This window comes from Rhinoderma darwinii, chromosome 2, assembly GCF_050947455.1.
Source record: "Rhinoderma darwinii isolate aRhiDar2 chromosome 2, aRhiDar2.hap1, whole genome shotgun sequence".
Taxonomy (NCBI): domain Eukaryota; kingdom Metazoa; phylum Chordata; class Amphibia; order Anura; family Rhinodermatidae; genus Rhinoderma; species Rhinoderma darwinii.
In genome coordinates this window covers 236,255,660-236,276,306 of record NC_134688.1, presented here as the reverse complement: position 1 = coordinate 236,276,306, position 20,647 = coordinate 236,255,660, and the positions used below count along the sequence as shown (strand labels likewise).

The 20,647-nt window shown below is 40.5% G+C and overlaps 1 protein-coding gene across 3 annotated transcripts in view; it reads left to right on the top strand.

Moving 5' to 3' along the window:
- REPS2 (RALBP1 associated Eps domain containing 2) overlaps window positions 1-20,647 on the top strand; it is a 216,437-nt gene that overhangs the window by 170,801 nt on the left and 24,989 nt on the right. For all 3 annotated transcript variants that reach the window (XM_075852974.1, XM_075852973.1, XM_075852975.1), the window contains 6 exons: window positions 2,418-2,494; window positions 6,187-6,264; window positions 8,371-8,437; window positions 10,111-10,179; window positions 12,651-12,696; window positions 16,712-16,848. In XM_075852974.1, coding sequence (XP_075709089.1) covers window positions 2,418-2,494; window positions 6,187-6,264; window positions 8,371-8,437; window positions 10,111-10,179; window positions 12,651-12,696; window positions 16,712-16,848 — 474 coding nt within the window. The remainder of the gene's footprint in view (window positions 1-2,417; window positions 2,495-6,186; window positions 6,265-8,370; window positions 8,438-10,110; window positions 10,180-12,650; window positions 12,697-16,711; window positions 16,849-20,647) is intronic.

Below are 20,647 nucleotides of genomic sequence, written 5' to 3'. Positions count from 1 at the left end.
TCCTTCCTGACAAATTCTTCTCCAGTTTTGCGTTTTGCTAGTGTCCTTGTCACTACTGGTAGCATGAGGCTGTGCCTGCTGTCCATTCACGTTGCACAGGTAGTCCACCTCCTCCAGGATGACACATCCATACGTGCCATCGCAAGAAGGTTTGCTGTGTCTCCCAGCACAATCTCAAGAGCATCGAGAAGATAACAGGAAATGTGCCGTTAGACGAAGAGAGCCGGACAGGTCCGTAGAAGATCATCAATCCATCAACAGGACCGGTATCTGCTCTTTTTTGCAAGGAGGAACTGGAGGAGCACTGCCAGAGCCCTACAAAATGACTCCAGCGGGCTACTGGTGTGCATGTTTCTGACCAAATAATCAGAAACAGGCTCCATGAGGGCCCGAGGTCCTGTAGCGGGTTCTCTTCTCTAAGCCCAGCTTTGTGCAGCTTGATTGGCATTCGCCAGAGAACACCGGAATGTTGAACTTAGATGTGATAGTTTATAGGTGGATCCTGCATGTCCGAGACGTGCAGGACCCGCTGTCACTGAAGCCGTCAGGTCTGCGGGACTGACGGATTCAGTGAATAGCGATAGATACAGCTGCTCTTTATAGAGAATACAGAGCAGCTTGAATTTTTAATAAGAAGTATTTGTAAAGTTGTATCAAACATACTGAGAGGCCTTTTATTTAAAAAAATGCCTTGCAAAGGTGTCCATAGCCTATTGCCAAAATAATAATAACATAAAAAGACATAGAGTGCAATATATTGTCTAAATAATACAGCCATACATTTAATATTATTATCCTTGGTGGTTTAGGGGTTATCTACAATATCTCTGCTGGTCTAAGGTGCTTTTTAGATTTTAAAGGTGTTTTCTCGGCTTTGTTCAAAAAGACAAATGTGATAATAATACTTACTTTTTAATCCCATACCACATACTATGCGTTCTTGCTTGTTCCATTTGTGTGGTCAGTGGCGTTTCTCCTAAAGCAGCATGCTCTGGGTATGGCGTTTTCCTCTGGCTTTTTCCCCCATATGCTTCTTTATAGGTCTTAAAAATGGCAGAAAAAAAAACATGGACAAAATTGAAAAACGCATCCAAAAACACCACTAAAAACTCCATAAAACACGTTGTAGTATTTAAAAAAACTCTGGCATTTTGAAATGCGTTTTATGCCAGAAAAAAAATATGGTGGGAATATATAAAAAGGTTCACTCCAGTTTTCTGGAATAAAAAAAATTCCCATTTTGGCAGCCAAATATGCACTAACTTTATTAAGAGGTGTCCACCTCTTAATACAGTTGACGCATTTTCCGCCAATGTAAATTAGTTGACTCCGGTTTTCTGGCATGAAAAAAAAGTTTCCCTTTTTGGCACAGAAAGCGGCTTAAATTATGGTACAAATCTACACATGCACGGCAGGTCGCACGGCAGCCAAAGATGCACCAACTTTATTAAGAGGTGTCCACCTCTTAATACATTTGGCGCATTTCCCGCCGATGTAAATTAGTTTAAGATTGCAATTTGAATCGCCAGTCTTATTATATTCATCCCTTTGTGTGAAGGGAGCCTAAAAGTGGCCATATACAAAAAGGCCCCCTGCTCACAGAATGGAAATACTGTGGATTTTCCACTTAGGCTGGATTCATACGAGCACATTTCAGTACGGGACAGTAGCTCTATGGAGAGGCTGGGACTCCTAGCATCGTACATAACTATGATGCTAGGAGCCCGGCTCCCTGCAGTGTGTTCGGTTCGGGATTAGCGGCCTGAAATACGTTCCGTCCATTACGGACGTAATGTGCTCGTGTGAATCCAGCCTTAGATTTGTGCACGGAAATGGAAAATCCACAGCAGACAGTACCACCATGTGGGTGAGATTTGAACAAATGTAATCAAATTCCATTCATTTCACATGCTGCAGAAAATCTTTCTGCACAGAAATCATATTATTTAGCTGCGGATTATTCTGTACAGGTGTTCACAGCGGATTTCACCATGTAGAAGGGATGAAATCCATGGTGAATCCACAGCAAAATTCATACCAATTTTCACACATGCAGATTTTGCTGGGGAATTGCTAAGGAAAAATCTGCAAACAAATTCGCCTGGTGTGTGGCTACCCTTAAAGAAGAACTTCCATGAAAATTTTTATTGCTCGGCAAGTCAGTTTACAGATCACATGACCACACGGGAGAGCCGAACGAAATCTATATATTGAAAGCTAGACGCTCGGTGAGGAAATAAATATAGTTTACATGTACAAGATGCCCATTACAAATGGATAAGGCAATACAAATTTTCATGGGAGTTCTTTAAGTCACAGGAAAAATTAGAGTAAAAAAAAAAAAGTATGCTTTAAAAGACTGTGTACAGTCATGTGTACAGGAAATATCACGAATATATTTATTATTTATTTGACAGCCCCTGTAAAGCCTGGCACAGATGGTGTATATGAGGTGTATCGTGGCACAAACACAATTTGCTCAGCCAGGAAGGAGGTAAGAATATATTGATCTATACAGTTAGGTCTTCACACAGTGACATTTTGTTGTAGTGTATGCATGGTTTTTTTTAGCGCCTGCAACAGTACACTCCTCCACTTTTTTTTTTTTGTATCTAGTTCCAGTTTTGACTGGCATAAAAAAAACAGGCATCATAAACTGCACAAATATTGCACTGTGTGTACTTGGCCTAATAATCATGCTAAAACATTTAACAGCTTAATGAAATGTTTGAAGTCATGATCCCCAGAGGTAGAAGAATATCAGAGGTGCCATAACAATTATGTAACAGCAATATATAGACACAGGAACATTTATTTTTATTTTTTTTAAAAAGTCCTTTTGAAGAATTGTTTTTTTTTTGTGGGATCTAACAGAGAAATATCATATTTAATGGAACAAAAAAAAATGGGACATACTGTATGGCCTCATGAAAAAAAAACAACTAATGTTCAGGAAAGCAATTATTTCTTGCAACGAATAAGATGACAGCTCTAATTTTTCTAAGATATTGCTATGGGAAAAATGTCCTTGTTCTGTCTGCTCCAGTTCTTATACATGCAGGGTATGCTTTATCTCATGACAGAGCTGCCGCAGCTCATTTTCCTGGGGGATGTTGCCCCGGGAACTTTATTGTAGTATTAATTGTATTAATTATTGTAGGAATATTATTGTAGTATTAATAGCGAGTTAGTGGCTTTTTGCTCTAGCTCCCAGAGGAGAAGTTCTGAGTGAGGAAACCCTCTCCATTACTTTCAATGCCCTCATAGGGAATATGGACATATTTCACACCTTGTGGTTTGATATCATACAGGCAAGTGCCAAGCTAATAGGTAAGTAACTTTAATGTTTTGTTTGGTTAGATAATACTTAAACTTCTTAAAGGGGTTTTCCAGTCTTTAATAATTGTTTGCAAATTGTTTGATTTCAGTAGGATTAGTCACTTATGCCCAACGTAATCAGGTCCAACGATCAAATGATAAAACCCACTCACGATCATTGCTACATGAAAATACGAACGCCGATCATCTTCCTATATCGTCAATTCACACTCGTTATAGGCAGTTTATGTGCCCGTGTAAAAGAACTCTTACTAACATACAGTCTGTAGCTGAAATGCCTCTGTATGGCAGTCTCACGTGACCATGCTCTTGATCTTTATCTCCTTCTTGTGTGATGTTCTGTACACTAAACATGTGGTTCTCTCCCCTTTCTGTAGTACAGGACCTAACACATCACATGCCTCTTATCTATACTTCTCCTTACTCTCCTCCCAGGCTCTGGAGGTATTGTGTTTTTTACTCTGGGCAGCGGAGAGTGCAGAGTATAGCAGCAGAACAGCAGAGTTTTGTCATAGTAACAGACAGTCAGTAATTACAGCGCTACCTTCCACATTGTATTTGAGGGGCATGCAGCAAGCTGTAAATATAGGCAATGTTCATATTTTTCAAGAGGAAACATGGGAACTGTTGTCTTTTACATGGTAATCCCGCCCAGAGCAAGCTCCTGAAAAATGAAAACAACAGGGCTGCCCGACATAATGAAAATGAAAAATAATTACTTCTGAGCTATGGTGGCATCCTCTGGTGAGCATTCACAAACATTCAGGAACTCTTCTGTTTTTTTTTATCTGCTTGGGTATCCCCTTTAACAATGAATATAGTATGGACTAACAAAGCACAGCACTATAGTTACTAGCTGTTCAGTCTATCTGTACATATACATGCATACGTACAAATATTTATATATACACGCACACATATATATTTTATATTTACACTCACAAAAGAAGCTGCATCTCCTTTATTTGCAGCATAGAAACTTTAGTCAACATTGTCCCCTCATTCAAAAGAGGTTGGGAAATTGTAAAAATTGGTACCACTATAAGGGCATGCCCAGACGTGGCGGAGTTCTTCCGCCACTGTCCGCATCAATGCCGCACAGAATCTGCGTTGCAGATTCTGTTGCGGCTTTGCCTAAAATGGGCATTAAATTGATGCGGACTAGCCGTTGCATATTGAGGGGAAGAGGGCTTCCCTTCTCTCTATCAGTGCAGGATAGAGAGAAGGGACACCCCTTTCCCTAGTCAAAGTAAAAAGAAATTCATACTTACCCGGCTGTTGTATTGGTGACGCGTCCCTCTTTCAGCATCCAGCCCGACGTCCCTGGATGGCGCGGCAGTCCATGTGACCGCTACAGCCTGTGATTGGCTGCAGCCGTCACTTGGACTAAAACGTCATCCCGGGAGGCTGGACTGGAGCAAGAAGCAGGGAGTTCTCGGTAAGTATGAACTTCTATTTTTTTTACAGGTTGAAGTATATTGTGATCGGAAGTCACTGTCCAGGGTGCTGAAACAGTTACTGCCGATCGCTTAACTCTTTCAGCACCCTGGACAGTGACTATTTACTGACGTCACCTAGCAACGCTCCCGTAATTACGGATGCACACACGTAGTCACCCGTAATTACGGGAGCCCCATTGACTTCCTCAGTCTGGCTGTAGACCTAGAAATACATAGGTCCAGCCAGAATGAAGAAATGTCATGTTAGTAAATCCAATACGCTCCGCAGCACACATAACATCTGCGGACTTCATTGCGGAATTTTGACTCTCCATTGAAGCCAATGGAGAAATTCCGCAATGAGTCCGCAACAAGTCCGCGACACGTCCGCAACAACCATTGTATGCTGTGGACACCAAATTCCGCACCGCAGCCTATGCTCCTCAGCGGAATTGTCCGCAACGTGTAAACGAACCCTACTAAAAAGCTGTGGAAGGCAATGGAGAAACGTGTACGTCTCGGATTTGCGCTGCAGACTGTCCGCAGCGGAATTCCAGAGCAATTCCGCCACTTCTGGTCATGCCCTAAGTGTAGGTTTACACAGCCTGGTCGCCGTAGGGAATTCCGTCCAAAAAATTGCACCAAAATGTGGTGCTGTTTTTCGGCTGAAATGTCCCATGTGGAGAACAGCATATAAAAATAAAAAGTTTCATACTTACCGGTAGCCATGGAGACACGTCCCTCTGCCGTCCTGCAGCCTGGCCTCCTGGGATGATGTTTCATCCCATGTGACTGCTTCAGCCTGTGATTGGCTGCAGCGGTCACATGAAATGAAACGTCACCCCTGGAGGCCAGACTGGGTGAAGAAGCACAGAATTCTGGATAAGTATTAGATTTAAATTTTTTTCTGAGTTGCGATTTTTGCCGCAGAATCGCATCTTTTCTGCCGCAATAATTGCAAAATCTGCTATTTGTTAAATGCTGCGGATTAAAAAAACGCACCGCAGGTCTATTTCTGAGCGTTTTTTCCGCTTATCATTTATGCAGCGTGTGGATGAGATTTGTTCATATCTCATCCACTCTGCTGTTACTGTATTGTGCTCCTTTGCAGAAAATCTGCAGTATTTACGCTACGTGTGAACCCAGCCTAACTATGCCACTAGTCACTCACAGGGCATTTGATCTTTGAAGTCGCAACCTGGTGTAGCGGTAGTGTGGATATCTTCATGTGACTGTTTTTGTTTGTGTGCTATTATCTTTTAGTATAAATATATATACAAAATACTGTATTATTAGCTCTACTTTGCCCTGTTTTTGGATGATTCTCTTGTGGCCTTGTTTGCATAGATTAAATCTTGAATCTTAACATCTAACCTTCCTCTGGTGTTTTGTTTTCTCTTCTAACCAGCTTGAGACTGTCTGTGAAGATCCTGCTAACTCAGAGCCCCTGATCCTCTTTGATGTGGAAACCAGTAACAAGGAGCCAGTCAGTAATAATTGATGTTTTTATGTTTTTGTACTCCCACAGTATACATCAGTGCTTTTTACATGAATGCTTCGAACATTTCAAAGACATCATGAGCACAATCTTTGTTATATTTACAATCTTTTCATGATAGATATGCTTTCATGCCTTGCATTGCTGCAATATACCTGTCTATAGCTAAGGAAGATTGGTCCAAGTCTCGTTCTCATTCCGTTTTAATTATACTGTGATGGAATTTATTCCTGACTGCATCTGTGACCTTCGTTCAGAACTTAGATGGAAATTTTTAGATGACTCTTTCTTGGTGGGTACATGTTGGTTATCAGCTGTGTCTCTGCATTCATTGAGTTAACTTCTTTCGTTTTGACAGTACGTTTTTTTTTAATACTACTGGTTTGGTATTTCAAACTTAAAAGTAGAAGGGCGTCGTGGTCTGTATAATTATGTGAAGTGAATGATTTCTCTAAAATGGCTAAGAATACATATTAGGTGATAGAAATAAACATATACTGTATAAACACAAAAGATTTATATAGTGGCAAATGTGTATTAGGAAAAAAGCCATGTTCACGTCTTGTCATTATATTTTATTATTAATAGGTGGAAGTATTTTTTAAGTGCTTGACAACTCTCAAAACCATTCGCCAGAAAGTCTTAAATGGATTTTCCCATATTTATTATTTATCACCTACCTACAGGATAGGTGAATAATATCTGATCAGTGGAGGTCCGACTGCTGGGTTCCCCTCTGATCACAAGAATAGGCTTACCTTGCCGTCCCTGGGAGCTCCATTGAAATGGAGCGGTAGTGCGCATTCTTGGCCCCCGCTCCATTCATTTCTATGAGACTGCCGAATATCTATCTATCTATCTATCTATCTATCTATCTATCTATCTATCTATCTATCTATCTATCTATCTATCTATCTATCTATCTATCTATCTATCAACAAATTGCTTGTAACTACTACCTCATTATACTTTAAAAAGTGCATTTTGTGCCATTTCCTGCAGTTTAAGCTAGTATTTCTGTTTATACTTTAAAAAGAAATAATTTTTTTTTATAAGGATGAGTTCAAATGTGGCGGAATTGTCGCAGATTTTTGGCACAGATTTTCTAAACAAAGTACAGAGATTGCTATGAATTTTCAAGGCCACTCCATGCACAATGTGATGCAACCAAATTTGTACTCTTGCGCACCACCTCCTACTTTTCTACTTTTCATTTACACTCCCTCTCGTGATGTGCGTGCAGTTTTAAGAATCCTCATCAGCTGAGTTTATTGCACAAAGGAGACCCCCTCAGATTTACAGCCAAAGGCCAGACCCCCACATATCAGATATTGATGGCTTATCTTGAAGTTATTTCATAAATCTTCTTTAACCGGATAACCCCTTTGAGGCCCAAACTGCATCAAATCATTAAATAATATACATATACATGTTCTGGGTATGTTTTGATATCCACGGAATGAAACTGTGAAAGAAGCCTGATATCAGTCTGTGTCTGCATCACCTCCTACTTTGCAAACCTTCACGATAAGCTTGTGTGCCATTTATTTCCCTAAACAGGAATCCCAACAGTTTGGACTTATCCACACGTAACGGAATCGCTGTGTATTTTCCGTCTGGAATTGCGGACAGAAAATACGCAGCAGAATACATTAGCAGCAAAGTGGGTGATTTAACAACACTCATCCACACACTGGGTAAAATTGCCGTCCAGAAATTGACCTGCGGTGCATATTTTTCGGACCGCAGCACGTCAATTCCTGCTGCGGAAAGTGGACTGAATTTCTGAATTTTTAAGAGCAGATATCACCATCTCCCCGCATTGAGAAAAACGCTGCAAAATCCGCACCATTTTCTGCAGTAAAAAATGCAGGAAATGGTGTCGTTTTTCCGCAGCAGATTGTCTGCTTGTTTCAAAAGAAAGGCTGCAGAAATTTTCTTCAGCAATTCCATTACATGTGGACAGGCCCTTTAAAAGACCTGCAATTCAATAGCAATAGGATTACTTCTAAATGCGGTTATTTGGGAGTTTGACATTTATTTATGGATCCATAGTTTGATAGAAAAATAATTTTATTTTCTTTCAACAATTAGAAGATCACTACAGAAGTAGCAACAGGTCAAAATGCATTAAAGGAAAATATAGTGAATGACTCAGAAGGTACTGTATTTTGGTTTGATTCTTGCAGTTATTTTTCCTTCACATTTATGAAGATGTTTTGTTTTTCTATTAGGTTACAGTCACACGCGGCAGATTTTGTTGCAGATATTTTCTGTGACTGAAAATCAGGTCCATTCATCTGAATATGGTTGTTTATGGAGCAGGTGTTTGGATTTCTGCAAGATTCATTAAGATAAATGGAACTGATTTTAAGTCGCAGGAAATTGTTGCAACAAAATCTGCCGCGTGTGTCTTAGGCATCATGCACACGACCGTATTTTTGTCCACTCGTAAATACTGGCGTAAACACGGGTCCTTGGTCACACGTATTCGACCCGTATTGCACCAGTATTAACGGACCCGTGCACGTTTTTGGCTGCAAAATTGCACTGCAGTAATCGGCAGCCCTTCTCTCTCTCAGTGCAGGATAGAGAGAAGGGACAGCCCTTTCCAGAATAAAAGTAAAATAAATTCATACTTACCAGGCCGTTGTCTTGGTGACGCGTCCCTCTCTTGACATCCAGTCCGACCTCCCTGGATAACGCGGTAGTCCATGTGACCGCTGCAGCCAGTGATTGGCCTGTGATTGGCTGCACATGGGCTATAACGTCATCCAAGGAGGCCGGACTGGAGGAAGAAGCAGGGAATTCTGGGTAAGTATGAACGTCTTTTTTTTTTTTTTTTTACCGGTTGATCTATATTGTGATCGGTAGCCACTGTCCAGGGTACTGAAACAGTTACTGCCGATCGCTTATATCTTTAAGCCCCCTCGACAGTGACTATTTACTGACGTCGCCTAGCAACGCTCCCGTAATTACGGGTGCACACACGTAGTCACCCGTAATTACGGGAGCCCCATAGACTTCTATGGGCTGCCCGTGCCGTAATTACGGCCTGAAATAGGACATGTTCTATCTTTTTCAACGGCACGGGCATCTTCCCGTAAGCATACGGGGAGGTACCCGTGGCCAATAGAAGTCTATGGGCCCGTAATTACGGGCCGTAATTATGACCCGTAATTACGGGAGTTTTTACGGTCGTGTGCATGGGGCCTTACAGTTTTTATATTCTCTAAAGGCTTCATTCACATAATTTCCCAAAATATCTATTAAAAATAATAGGTTGAATTACCCCTTCCTTCCCAGGGGGAGGATCATTTGAACTATGCATTACTATGTTTGTTGACTTCCTCCCTTTACATGCTTGTTATACTGTAGTGGTGAGATAGGCAGGACCCGCTGACACTGAACCTTTCAGTCCCGTGGACCTGACATATTCAGGTCTTAGCACACTATACAGCTGCACTGTATACAGTATACAAAGCAGCTGAATCTCAAAAAGTAAAAAGAATAAAAACAAAGTTACAAGTTGCACAAAACACACTAATTGAACTTTTTATTTTAAAGAAAAATCTTTAGAAGGTTTACATAGCCTTTAAATTACAGTAAATTTTCAGATGTTCCATATGCTACACTGTTCCAGCATGTACCAAATGCTAAAACGCTAGCAGGATTAGACATGGAATGCCTTGATAATCCAGAAAATGTCATTATATAAATGCGTTTTTGGCATCAAACATTGAATATTCTTAGCATAGTTTTCTGACATTAGTTGGACTGCATATGTTTCCTGCATATATAAATATTTGTTTTTCTATTTTTCCATTCTTGCAGCTTTAAAAGGAAACACAAAAATTTATTTTGGACCAATTGAGACGAAAAAGTTCCAGTCCGTCAAAACCGGTAATCTGAAATAAATCTACTATTCTATATTTTCAAAGTGATATCTTAGGCTATGTTCACATCCCTTTTTTGGCATACGTTTGACGTGTACGCCGGGAAAAGTTTCTAACGTATACGTGAAACATAGACTGTGACGGGTATCTAACAGTGGCATCCATCACCCATAGACTAGAATGGTATTCATTTAACGGATACGTTATGAGCTCTCATTACTTATGATACCATAATAGCCTATGGGTGATTGATGTCACTGTTAGGCACCCGTCACATGCATCTGCCATCTATAAGCTATAATAGAATGCATTTAATGGATACGTCATGAACAGTTTTGAAAAGTCCATGATGTTTCCCGTTTAACGGATGCCTGTGACAGATTTCATACAGTAGAATAAAGATGCATTAGGCCTCATGCACACGAACGTATTTTTTCCCTCCCGTAAATACTGGCGTAAATACGGGTCCTTGGTCACACGTATTCGACCCGTATTCCACCCGTATTTACGGGCACGTTTTCGCTGCAAAATTTCACTACACTAATCGGCAGCCCCTTCTCTCTATCAGTGCAGGATAGAGAGAAGGGGCAGCCCTTTCCGAGGTAAAAGTAAAAGAAATTCATACTTACCCGGCCGTTGTCTTGGTGACGCGTCCCTCTTTCGACATCCAGCCCGACCTCCCTGGATGATGCGGCAGTCCATGTGACCGCTGCAGCCTGTGATTGGCTGCAGCGGTCACATGGGCTGAAACGTCATCCCGGGAGGCCGGACTGTAGGAAGAAGCAGGGTGTTCTGGGTAAGTATGAACTTCTATTTTTTTTTACACGTTGATTTATATTGTTATTGGTAGTCACTGTCCCTGGTGCTGAAAGAGTTACTGACGATCAGTTAACTCTTTCAGCACCCTGGACAGTGACTATCCACTGACGTCGCCTAGCAACGCTCCCGTAATTACAGGTGCACACACGTAGTCACCCGTAATTACGGGAGCCCCATAGACTTCTATGGGCCTGCCCATGCCGTAATTACGGCCTAAAATATTGGCAATGGTGGATCCATTGTAATCTTGCCTGTGATGATAATGAGATGACTCCTCGGAGAGCTCTCTACAGAACAGGAAGTGTCAGCCTATTATCGAGGTCGGCACCTTTTAATCACATTAAAGAGCGTGACAGATGCTGACGGAAGGCAGAAATCTGTGGTAAAGTTGTTCTTCGATTTATTTGGTTATTTTCGGGTGCTGTTGTTGGACAGTTGTTCATGCCAAACGACAGATCTGCATCCCATTAATAAAAGCCTAGACGAGGCTAGAGATTAAGGAAGAAATATCGGCGATGTGTCGTTTTCACCTATGGCGTTGACGTCCAGTACAACAACCTTTACAGACCAACCGTGAACGACAAGTCGTTCAGAAAACGGAAATCTAAAATCACTAATGTATGGCCAGCTTTAGCCTGATTGGCTGAGATCAGACAATTTGGCTGCAACACGACTCTCTTCTGCAAAGGTGCCATGTATGCAGTCACATGGTCTGCTTTCTAAGGTTGTGAAGATGCCTCTATTTTGCATATTGGGCACTTACGCACTTATCAGATGAAAAATTACGCTGTGATTTTTCAATTGATGCATTGTGTACTGAAGAGTTACTGAACTGTAACGGATTTCATTATATATCTGCACATCCTGAAAAAAGTTTGGTACATTACCTAAAAAATATATGTTTCTAGCTTTCAGTAAAAAAAAAAAAGAAAGACAGGAGACTAATAGTAATGCAAGAAAGATATGACAGAAGCAAGGATCATACACAGTGTTGTCTGTCTAAGAGGTATACATATGTACACCAGGACAGTTTTAATAAACCTCTTTACTCCTGAAATTTACAGCAGGATTTACTTAGTAATCTCTTAATCTGATCTTTATCTTGCAAAGTAATTTTACAGTATTAATGGGATTTTAATAATCTGTCTTCTTAGTCAATATGCCAGAAAGATACTGCCTTGGTTTGTTACTTAAGAACTCCTCTTTAGAAAACATTTGAATATATTTATAAATTATATGCATGTAATCTTATATAAACTTGCACCCGACAATGACCAAAAAAATGGTAGAACAACTTTACCACATCAGCTCGTTCGCGTCATGAAAAGGCGCCGACGTTGGCAAAAAAATATCTAAATTCGTTTTTTCGCTCAACCAAAATCGTTTGCTCGGCTGATTGTTGCCCTGTGTACACAAAAGCTTTTTTTCAATGAGCTCTTTATGTAATCTTTAAAACGGATCCAGAAGTGGAGCTCCACCTTAACAATTTATTTTAAATTATTGCATTTTTGTGGTAGCTGGCTACCTATTAGTGTATTTTGTTTTCGAGTCATGATAAAATGCCCATGATCTATAATACTATAGATAAGTGTATTTTTCCATATTGCCTAAATATTTTGTGATCTAAAATATGTTTTCATCTAATGTAATTTTTTTCAGCTGTTCACCAAGAACCATATACACACAAAACAAGGCCAAGATCTCGGTAAGATAAGTTTAATTATATCTATTTACATATATCGATCAGACATAACATTAATAGCACTCACAGGTGCAGTGAATAACATTGACAATCTCATTACAATAGCACCTGTCAGGGGTGGAATATATTAGAAAGCAAGTGAACAGTCAGTTCTACAAGTTGATGGGTTGGAAGTATGAAAAATGGGCAAGCATAAGGATCTAATCAACTTTGTCACCATGACCAATTTTTGATGGCATCTGGGTCAGAACATCTCCAAAATGGCAGGTCTTCTTGGGTGTTCCCGGTATGCAGTGTTTAGTACCAACCAAAAGTGTTACAAGGAAGTACCCACTGGCAAACCGGTGACTGGGTCATGGGTGCCCAAGGCTCAATGATGCACATGGCTAGCCAGTCTGGCTCGATCCTGCAAAAGAGCTACTGTAGCACAAATTGCTGAGAAAGCCATGATAGAAAGGTATCAAAAAACACAGTGCATCTCAGCTTGCAGGGCTGGGACTGCATAGCCACGGACTGGTCAGAGTGCGCATGCTGAACCCCGTCAACCGTCGAAAGAGCCTACAATGGGCACGTGAGCATCTAACCTGAACCATGGAACAATGGAGGAAGGTGGCCTAGTCTAATAATTCACATTTGCGTGCGTGTGTGTCACTTACCTGGAAAGAAATGGTACAGGATGCACTATGGGAAGAAGACAATCTGTTGGAGGCAGTGTGATGCTCTGGCCAATGTTCTCCTGGGAAACCTTGGTCTTGGCATTCATGTGGCTGTTACTTGACCACCTACCTTCCTAAACATTGTCGCAGACCAAGTACACTGCTTTATAGCAACGGGCTTCCATAATGGCAGTGGCCTCTTTTAGCAGGATAATGCACGTTGCATCACTAAACTGCTGTTTGACTTAGGCCGGATTCACACGAGCGTGTGCATTTTGCGCGCGCAAAAAATGTGGCGTTTTGCACGTGCAAAAGTTACATAACAGCTCCGTGTGTCAGCAGCATTATGACACTCTGTTTGTGTTTGGAAACAGAAAAGCATGTGGTGCTTTTCTGTTTTCATTCGTAGTTTTTACTGCTGTTGCACGAACCACGCGCGTCACACGGAAGTGCTTCTGTGTGCTGCGCGTGATTTTCACGCACCCAGTGACTTCAATGGGTGCGTGATGCGCGAACAACGCACAAATATAGGACATGTCGTGAGTTTTACGCAGCGGACACACGCTGAATAAAAATCACGGCCTGTCTGAACGGACCCATTGACTAACATAGGTCCATGCGAGGCACGTGAAAATCAAGCGCGTTGCACGGACGTATATCACGTTCTTCTGAATAAGCCCTTAGAGTGTACTAATGCTTCTATAACTTCTAGGGAAGTTACGGTTTTGTTTGACATAGGGCTGGTCTTCTGACAATATATCAGGCTATGTTCACACGCTTAACAAAAAACGGCTGAAAATACAGAGCTGTTTTCAAAGGAAAACTGCCCCTAATTTTCAGCCGTTTGTTAAGCAACTTGCGTTTTTTACGGCCATTTTTGGAGCTGTTTCTCTATTGAGTCAATGAAAAACGGCTCCAGAGACATGCACTTCTTTTTACAAGGCGTTTTTTTACGGGGCCGTGGGAACGGAACGCCGTTTTTCCCATTGAAATCAATGGACAAATGTTTGGAGGCATTCAGCCCCCACATTTTTAGCCGTTTTTAGGGGCGATTATGGCCCAAAAAACGGCTGAAAATAGGTTATGTGAACATACCCTTAATGCAAAATAGCTTTCCTCCAGAAGGAAGAAATTATTCTTCTAGTGCCACCTTTAGGTAACTAACCTGTAAGTCAATGTCCAACCCCTAATAGACCCGAGAGTCTGTAAATGGAAAAATATGAATATTATGGCTTTTGGAAAGCAGTGATGGAAAAATTCAAATAATCACTGCGTCCTGAAGGCCAAATTAGGCTGCATCCTTAAAGGGTTAACTTCATCCATATGCTAAAGGGGAAAATCCTTTGGCTCTGCTGCTTAAATTTATGTAACTTAAAATCTCCGAAGCAATATTGAAAGCAAAATGCCATTAAGATGAATGACAATTTGTTAAAAACTTTATTTTAGAGATTTTCAATAACTGGATTTGTATATTCTAAAGTCCAAGGGCACCTTTACAGTAGGGATATATACTGTATATATACTTGTCCCTGGATGTGGCCATGGCAACCAAATCGGAAACATGCATTGTTTACATTGTTACCCGTCTTCAGAGAACAGTTCACTTAAAAAAATGGCTTAGAATAAAAAGACGTCACTTACTAATATAAGTCTAAATAGCTTTCTTATTGCAAATACCTAAGATGTAAACTCGTGTTATTCACTTCTTAAAATAAATAACGTGATTTCTTAAGAATAATCTGATTGGAGTAATACCTCAAAGACTAGAATCTTCCTATGGTGTTGAGTGGTGTCGTAGTGTCAGATAAGCGCTTCCTGCCCTCAATCACCTGACATCTCACGGGACCTGTGATTAATCTCTTAGTTAATTTCCAGTTAAATTGTGGACGAGATTAAGCATCAGAAGCGTATGTAAGGAGATTACTCAATGTTCAGGCTACACATTCATGCTTTAAACGCATTCTATTATCCTTAATATTACTATTATTATTTTGCTTTATTTTGTAAGATACAGTGCACTATGTAGATTTAAGGAAAGGGTGAGTATTTTCACTCTAGTAGAACGTTCTGTATTAGGCACTGATACTGCAGGGGCGGACATACCATATGTAACCTGTGCAGCTGCACAGGAGCCCAGTAAGTATGGATGCTCACTTCCTGACGAGAGGCTTCTTAAATTAGCCATACACATTAGATGAATGTCAATTTCGGCAGGAATGGCAACGATCTAATATGTATGGTGGTGTCCCGACTCTCCTTTTGTTGGTAAGGAGAATAGCCGCTGCCAGAAGTGTCTGACAGAGGCTTTTTTCCTTCTTCCTATTGAGAAGAAATGAACGCTTGGTGGAGCCATGCATAGTGTATGGGGAGAAGGTAGGTACATACAGCTGTTGTATGAACGAACATTGGATGGCCAGATTTTCTGTCTATTAGATTAGATGAAAGAAATGGAGCACCATATTTGCTTTGTGTACTTCAAGTTTATAACATGAAGCAAGAGCAAGTAAATGGACACTACCATTTCAAAAACTTTTACTGATCTAATAGTATACCTCATATAAAACAACTTTGTAATTTACTTACTGTTAAAATGTTGTTTTATCCATGCAAATTCTGTGTGAAGTTACTACCACTAGCTCTATCACTTTATGTAATCTGCTGTTCAGCCCCTTTTATCAAGCATTGGCCGACCCTGGATACAGAGCAGAGGTGACAAACTGCAGGAAGTGTGGAGGGGGTGTCACTTCACTGCCTAACTTTCTAGAGAGAGAGAGAGAGTTATTTAGCAAGATATGCTGGATGTAAGTCTATGGAGAGGGGAGGAGTAAGCAGGGGGAGGAAGTAGCATCAGAGAGAAACACACAGAGACACTGCTGGTAAGATGTAATCTCACACCAGTGCTGGATTCTCAGCTACACTGGAATATAATGCTGTGTAATCTCCTCCATGCTACTGCAGCTGTATAGAAGACATAATAGAAGTTAGGCTCCACCAACTACCTTTGAGACAACTGAGAAATAGAAATAAATATAAAGCCTGAAGCGGTGAAAACTGCTAAATAATGTCACATACAAGTCATATAATGACCAGGAATAGTGTTATTCTTCATGTACACACATATCACAGCTTATTCTGAAAAGTGACCTGGTACGTTTTAAGATAGCTTTAAACAGCGCTAAGCTCTGTTATTTTTTAGTGTGCTCTAATCTGGTATTCCTCCAACCATCATGCAACATGCTGCCCACAACAGGACAATATAATATAATTTCCTGAACAAATGTTTGGATGAGAGCATGTATGTACCTGTATGCGGGCTCATTTCAGCTTTTACCAGTAAAGCTCTCTGGTGTCCCTTTTTTCAGGTCTTACTCCAGTACTTCAATTGAAGAGACAATGAAGAAAGTTGAAGAACCTCCAACTCCACCCCCAAGACCACAGAAAACACATTCTAGAGCTTCTTCTTTGGACCTCAATAGGATCATACAACATCATTCTCCAGGTTCTTACACTTTACATCTCGTCCATATTGATTTTTTTCTGGATGTAAATATTTCTGAATGTATATCCACCTCATTTTCCTGTATTGTAAAAAGAAAACAAGACATTTTCTTTCATTTTATGGTGTTATTTAGCCAAATTATTTCATTTTCAAAATATTATTATCATTATTTATTACAATGTTTGGAGTGAAAAATTTACAAATGCAACTATATACACGAATACATAAATGTACAGGCAAAACTTTGATGTTTTATGTAGCAGTGAGACATAGGGAGACCCACAGCGGAGCAGACTAAGTTGGTGATAGAGAGACAAGAGAGGAGGGTAGTGCAAACTATACAGTATGAGCTGAGGTGGTATTGAAGTTAAGGTGATGGAAGATTTTGGAATCTTTAGGTTGTTTTTAAAGGATTGAAGGGTAGTGGAATGTGAGATGGTCTTTAATAGTGAATAACAGAGGAGGGGGAGAGACACAGGAGAAGTACTGGAGAAGATAAAGATGAGGACGGGAAGATAAGAATGGAAGGACATAGAAGGTCGTGAATATGGAACATTGGTTGTAAGATATAAGAAGAGGGCACAGGTTGTAAAGCATGAATGTCGATTTTGAATTGTATTCCCTGAGATAGACTGACAGAAAGAGACACTGGAAGAAAAAGAGGTGAATAAATTGACTGGTGTCGTTGAGGATAATTTGAAGGTTGTCAGTTTGTTAACCAGCTAAATGGGTGGGCATATAAAAAAAACAAACGCGTTGATTTCTCTATGTTTCTTGTTGGTTTTGTATATTAATTGAAATGTTTAACCACAGCTGCAATGATTTAAAGGATTATATCCATCAGAGAAAATATAGCTAAATAGCCAGGACCCCTACTTTCTTAGAGACTGAGGGAGCCGCAGTGCTGCTTTAGCACTGCACACCCTTCAAATTTTTTCTTTTGAATCGAGCTGTTCTGCACAGCCGGTAGATGGTAGCACCACGGTTCAGGGAAAACAGTGAAGGGATCGCAGCGCTAAAGATCCTCATTTTAAGGATCGGTGAGGGTCCTAGAGGTCAGATCCCCAACAATCAGAAAGTGATGGCATATCCCAGCGATATTTGTCATCACATTTTGTGATTTAAATAACTCTTTATGAAGAATGTAACCATTTAGGTAGAAATATCTGTTCCTCTGCAAAATGAACTGTGATCACAGAAAATGGCAGTGTTAATGTTTAGAAAGCACATAAACTATTATATCAGGCAGCCAGAAAAGATTAGACTGTAATTTACTCTGTAGAAATCTGTAGTTAGCCGTAATTCACCTTCAATTAACGTAATTACAAAGGGTTGTGTAGAAATAGAGATCTCCATTATACAGTGCACATACACAAATGATAGAAAGCCCCTTGCCAAGAGATGTACTAACATATACCAGTACACTGGTAGTATGAGTTTGTATTAGTGGGCTTCTGAGTTTTTCACCTGTCTTCAAGCACTGACCAAAATGTTGTTTAATGTGATTGATCCTTCAAAATTTATTTATTTTATAAATTCAATCAGGGCATTTACTAGGCATTAAATACAATACATACTGTAATTCAATGCTGTATACCATTGGGTGTGATATGATCAGCAGTCTATCTGCATGGAGTTTGTGGTACTACATGTGTGTGGAGTTGCTGTAGCAGCTTCAAATTCCTTTCACATATACAGTTAGGTCCAGAATTATTTGGACAGTGACGCAAGTTTTGGCATTTGTTTACCAAAACATATTGAATATACAGTTATATAATCAACATGGGCTTAAAGTGCAGACTCTCAGATTTAATTTGAATGTATTCACATCCTAATTTGAGGAAGGGGTTAGGAATTACAGATCTTTAACATGTAGCTGCCTCTTTTTCAAGGGACCAAAGGTAATTGGACAATTATCTCAGAAGCTATTTAATGGGCTGTATGGTCTGTTCCCTCGTTAATTCATCATCAATTAAGCAGGTAAAAGGTCTGGAGTTGATTCAGGTGTGGCATTTGCATTTGGAAGCTTTTGCTGTGAACCTACAACATGAGGTCAAAGGAGCTGTCAATGCAAGTGAAACAGACCATCGTTAGTCGGACAAAAATGAAGGAAATCCATCAGAGAGAGCACAAATGTTAAGAGTGGCCAAATCAACAGTTTGGTACACTCTTGAAAAAAAAAGAGCGCACTGGTGATCTCGTGAACTGCAAAAGGCCTGGACATCCACGAAAGACAACAGTAGTGGATGATCGCAGAATCCTTGCCATGGCGAAGAAAAACCCCTCCACAACATCTATCCTGTGAATTACACTCTCCTGGAAGTAGGTGTATCAGTATCTAAGTCTACCATAAAGAGAAGACTTTATGAGAGAAAATACAGACTGTTCACCACAAGGTGCAAACCATTAATCAGCCTCAAAAATAGAAATACCAGATTAGACTTTGCCAAACAACATCTAAAGAAGCCAGCCCAGTTCTGGAACATCATTCTTTGGACAGATGAAACTAAGATCAACCTGTACCAGAATGATAGGAGGAAGAAAGTATGGAGAAGGCTTGGAACGGCTCATGATCCAAAGCACACCACATCCTCTGTAAAACATGGCGGAGGCAGTGTGATGGCATGGGCATGCATGGCTGCCAAAGGCACTGGGTCACTAGTGTTTATTGATGATGAGACTGAAGATAGAAGCGGCTGGATGAATTCTGTATTGTTCAGGGATATACTTTCTGCTCAGATTCAACCAAATGCAGCAAGGTTGATTGGACGTCGCTTCACAGTACAGATGAACAATGACCCAAAACTTACTGAGAAAGCAACCCAGGAGTTTTTTAAGGCAAAGCAGTGGAATATTCTGCAATGGCCAAGTCAATCACCAGATCTCAACCCGATCGAGCATGCAGTTCACCTGCTTAACTGGTTGCCGACACAGGACGAGTATGCTCGTCCTGAGTGGCGAGCACTTCGCGCATTAGGACGAGCATACTCGTCCTGTGTGACAGCCGTCCCTGCGCGCGTCTGTGCGCGCGATCGAGAGCGGGGCAACGGCTGTAATACACAGCCACGGCCCCGCTCTGACAGCGGAGAGGAGAGAAACATCTTCTCTCCGCTGTTAACCCTTTGAACGCCGCGATGACAGCTGATCGCGGCGTTCAAGGAGAGGGGACTGCACATTGATCGCGTCACAGAAAATAACTGTGACGCGATCAAAGCCCACAACTCGTATGGCCAGACAGCCCAGGGTCCAGTGAAGGACCCCAGGGCTGTCTGAACATATTTCCTGTTGTTAGGGCACACTGAGGTATGCCCTAACAACTGCCTGTGTACGATCAGTAACAGGCTAATCTACTGGCATATAGATCTATGCCAGTACATTACAGTTACAAAATAAAAATCAAAATGATAAATCCCTTTATGGGATTAAAAAAAAAAGTTAAATGAATGTAAATAAAAAATTATGGTAAATAAATAAATAAAAAGTAAATAAAATACACAGAAATACACATTTTTTATACTAAATCAACTTTTTAAAATATAAGTCCCAAAACATGAAATAATGTAGACATATTTGGTATCGCCACAACCGTAACAACCTGTACTACAAATGTATACCATTATTTATTATGATCGGTGTATGGTGTAAAAAAATAAATATTAAAACTGCTGCACAACTGCTTTTTTTCTGCATTTTAATCTAATTAAAAATTTATAGAAATTAAACGATAATGTATTTGTACCAAAAAATGGTAGGTACATAAAGTACAACTCGTCCCGCAAAAAACAAAAAGGTTCATACA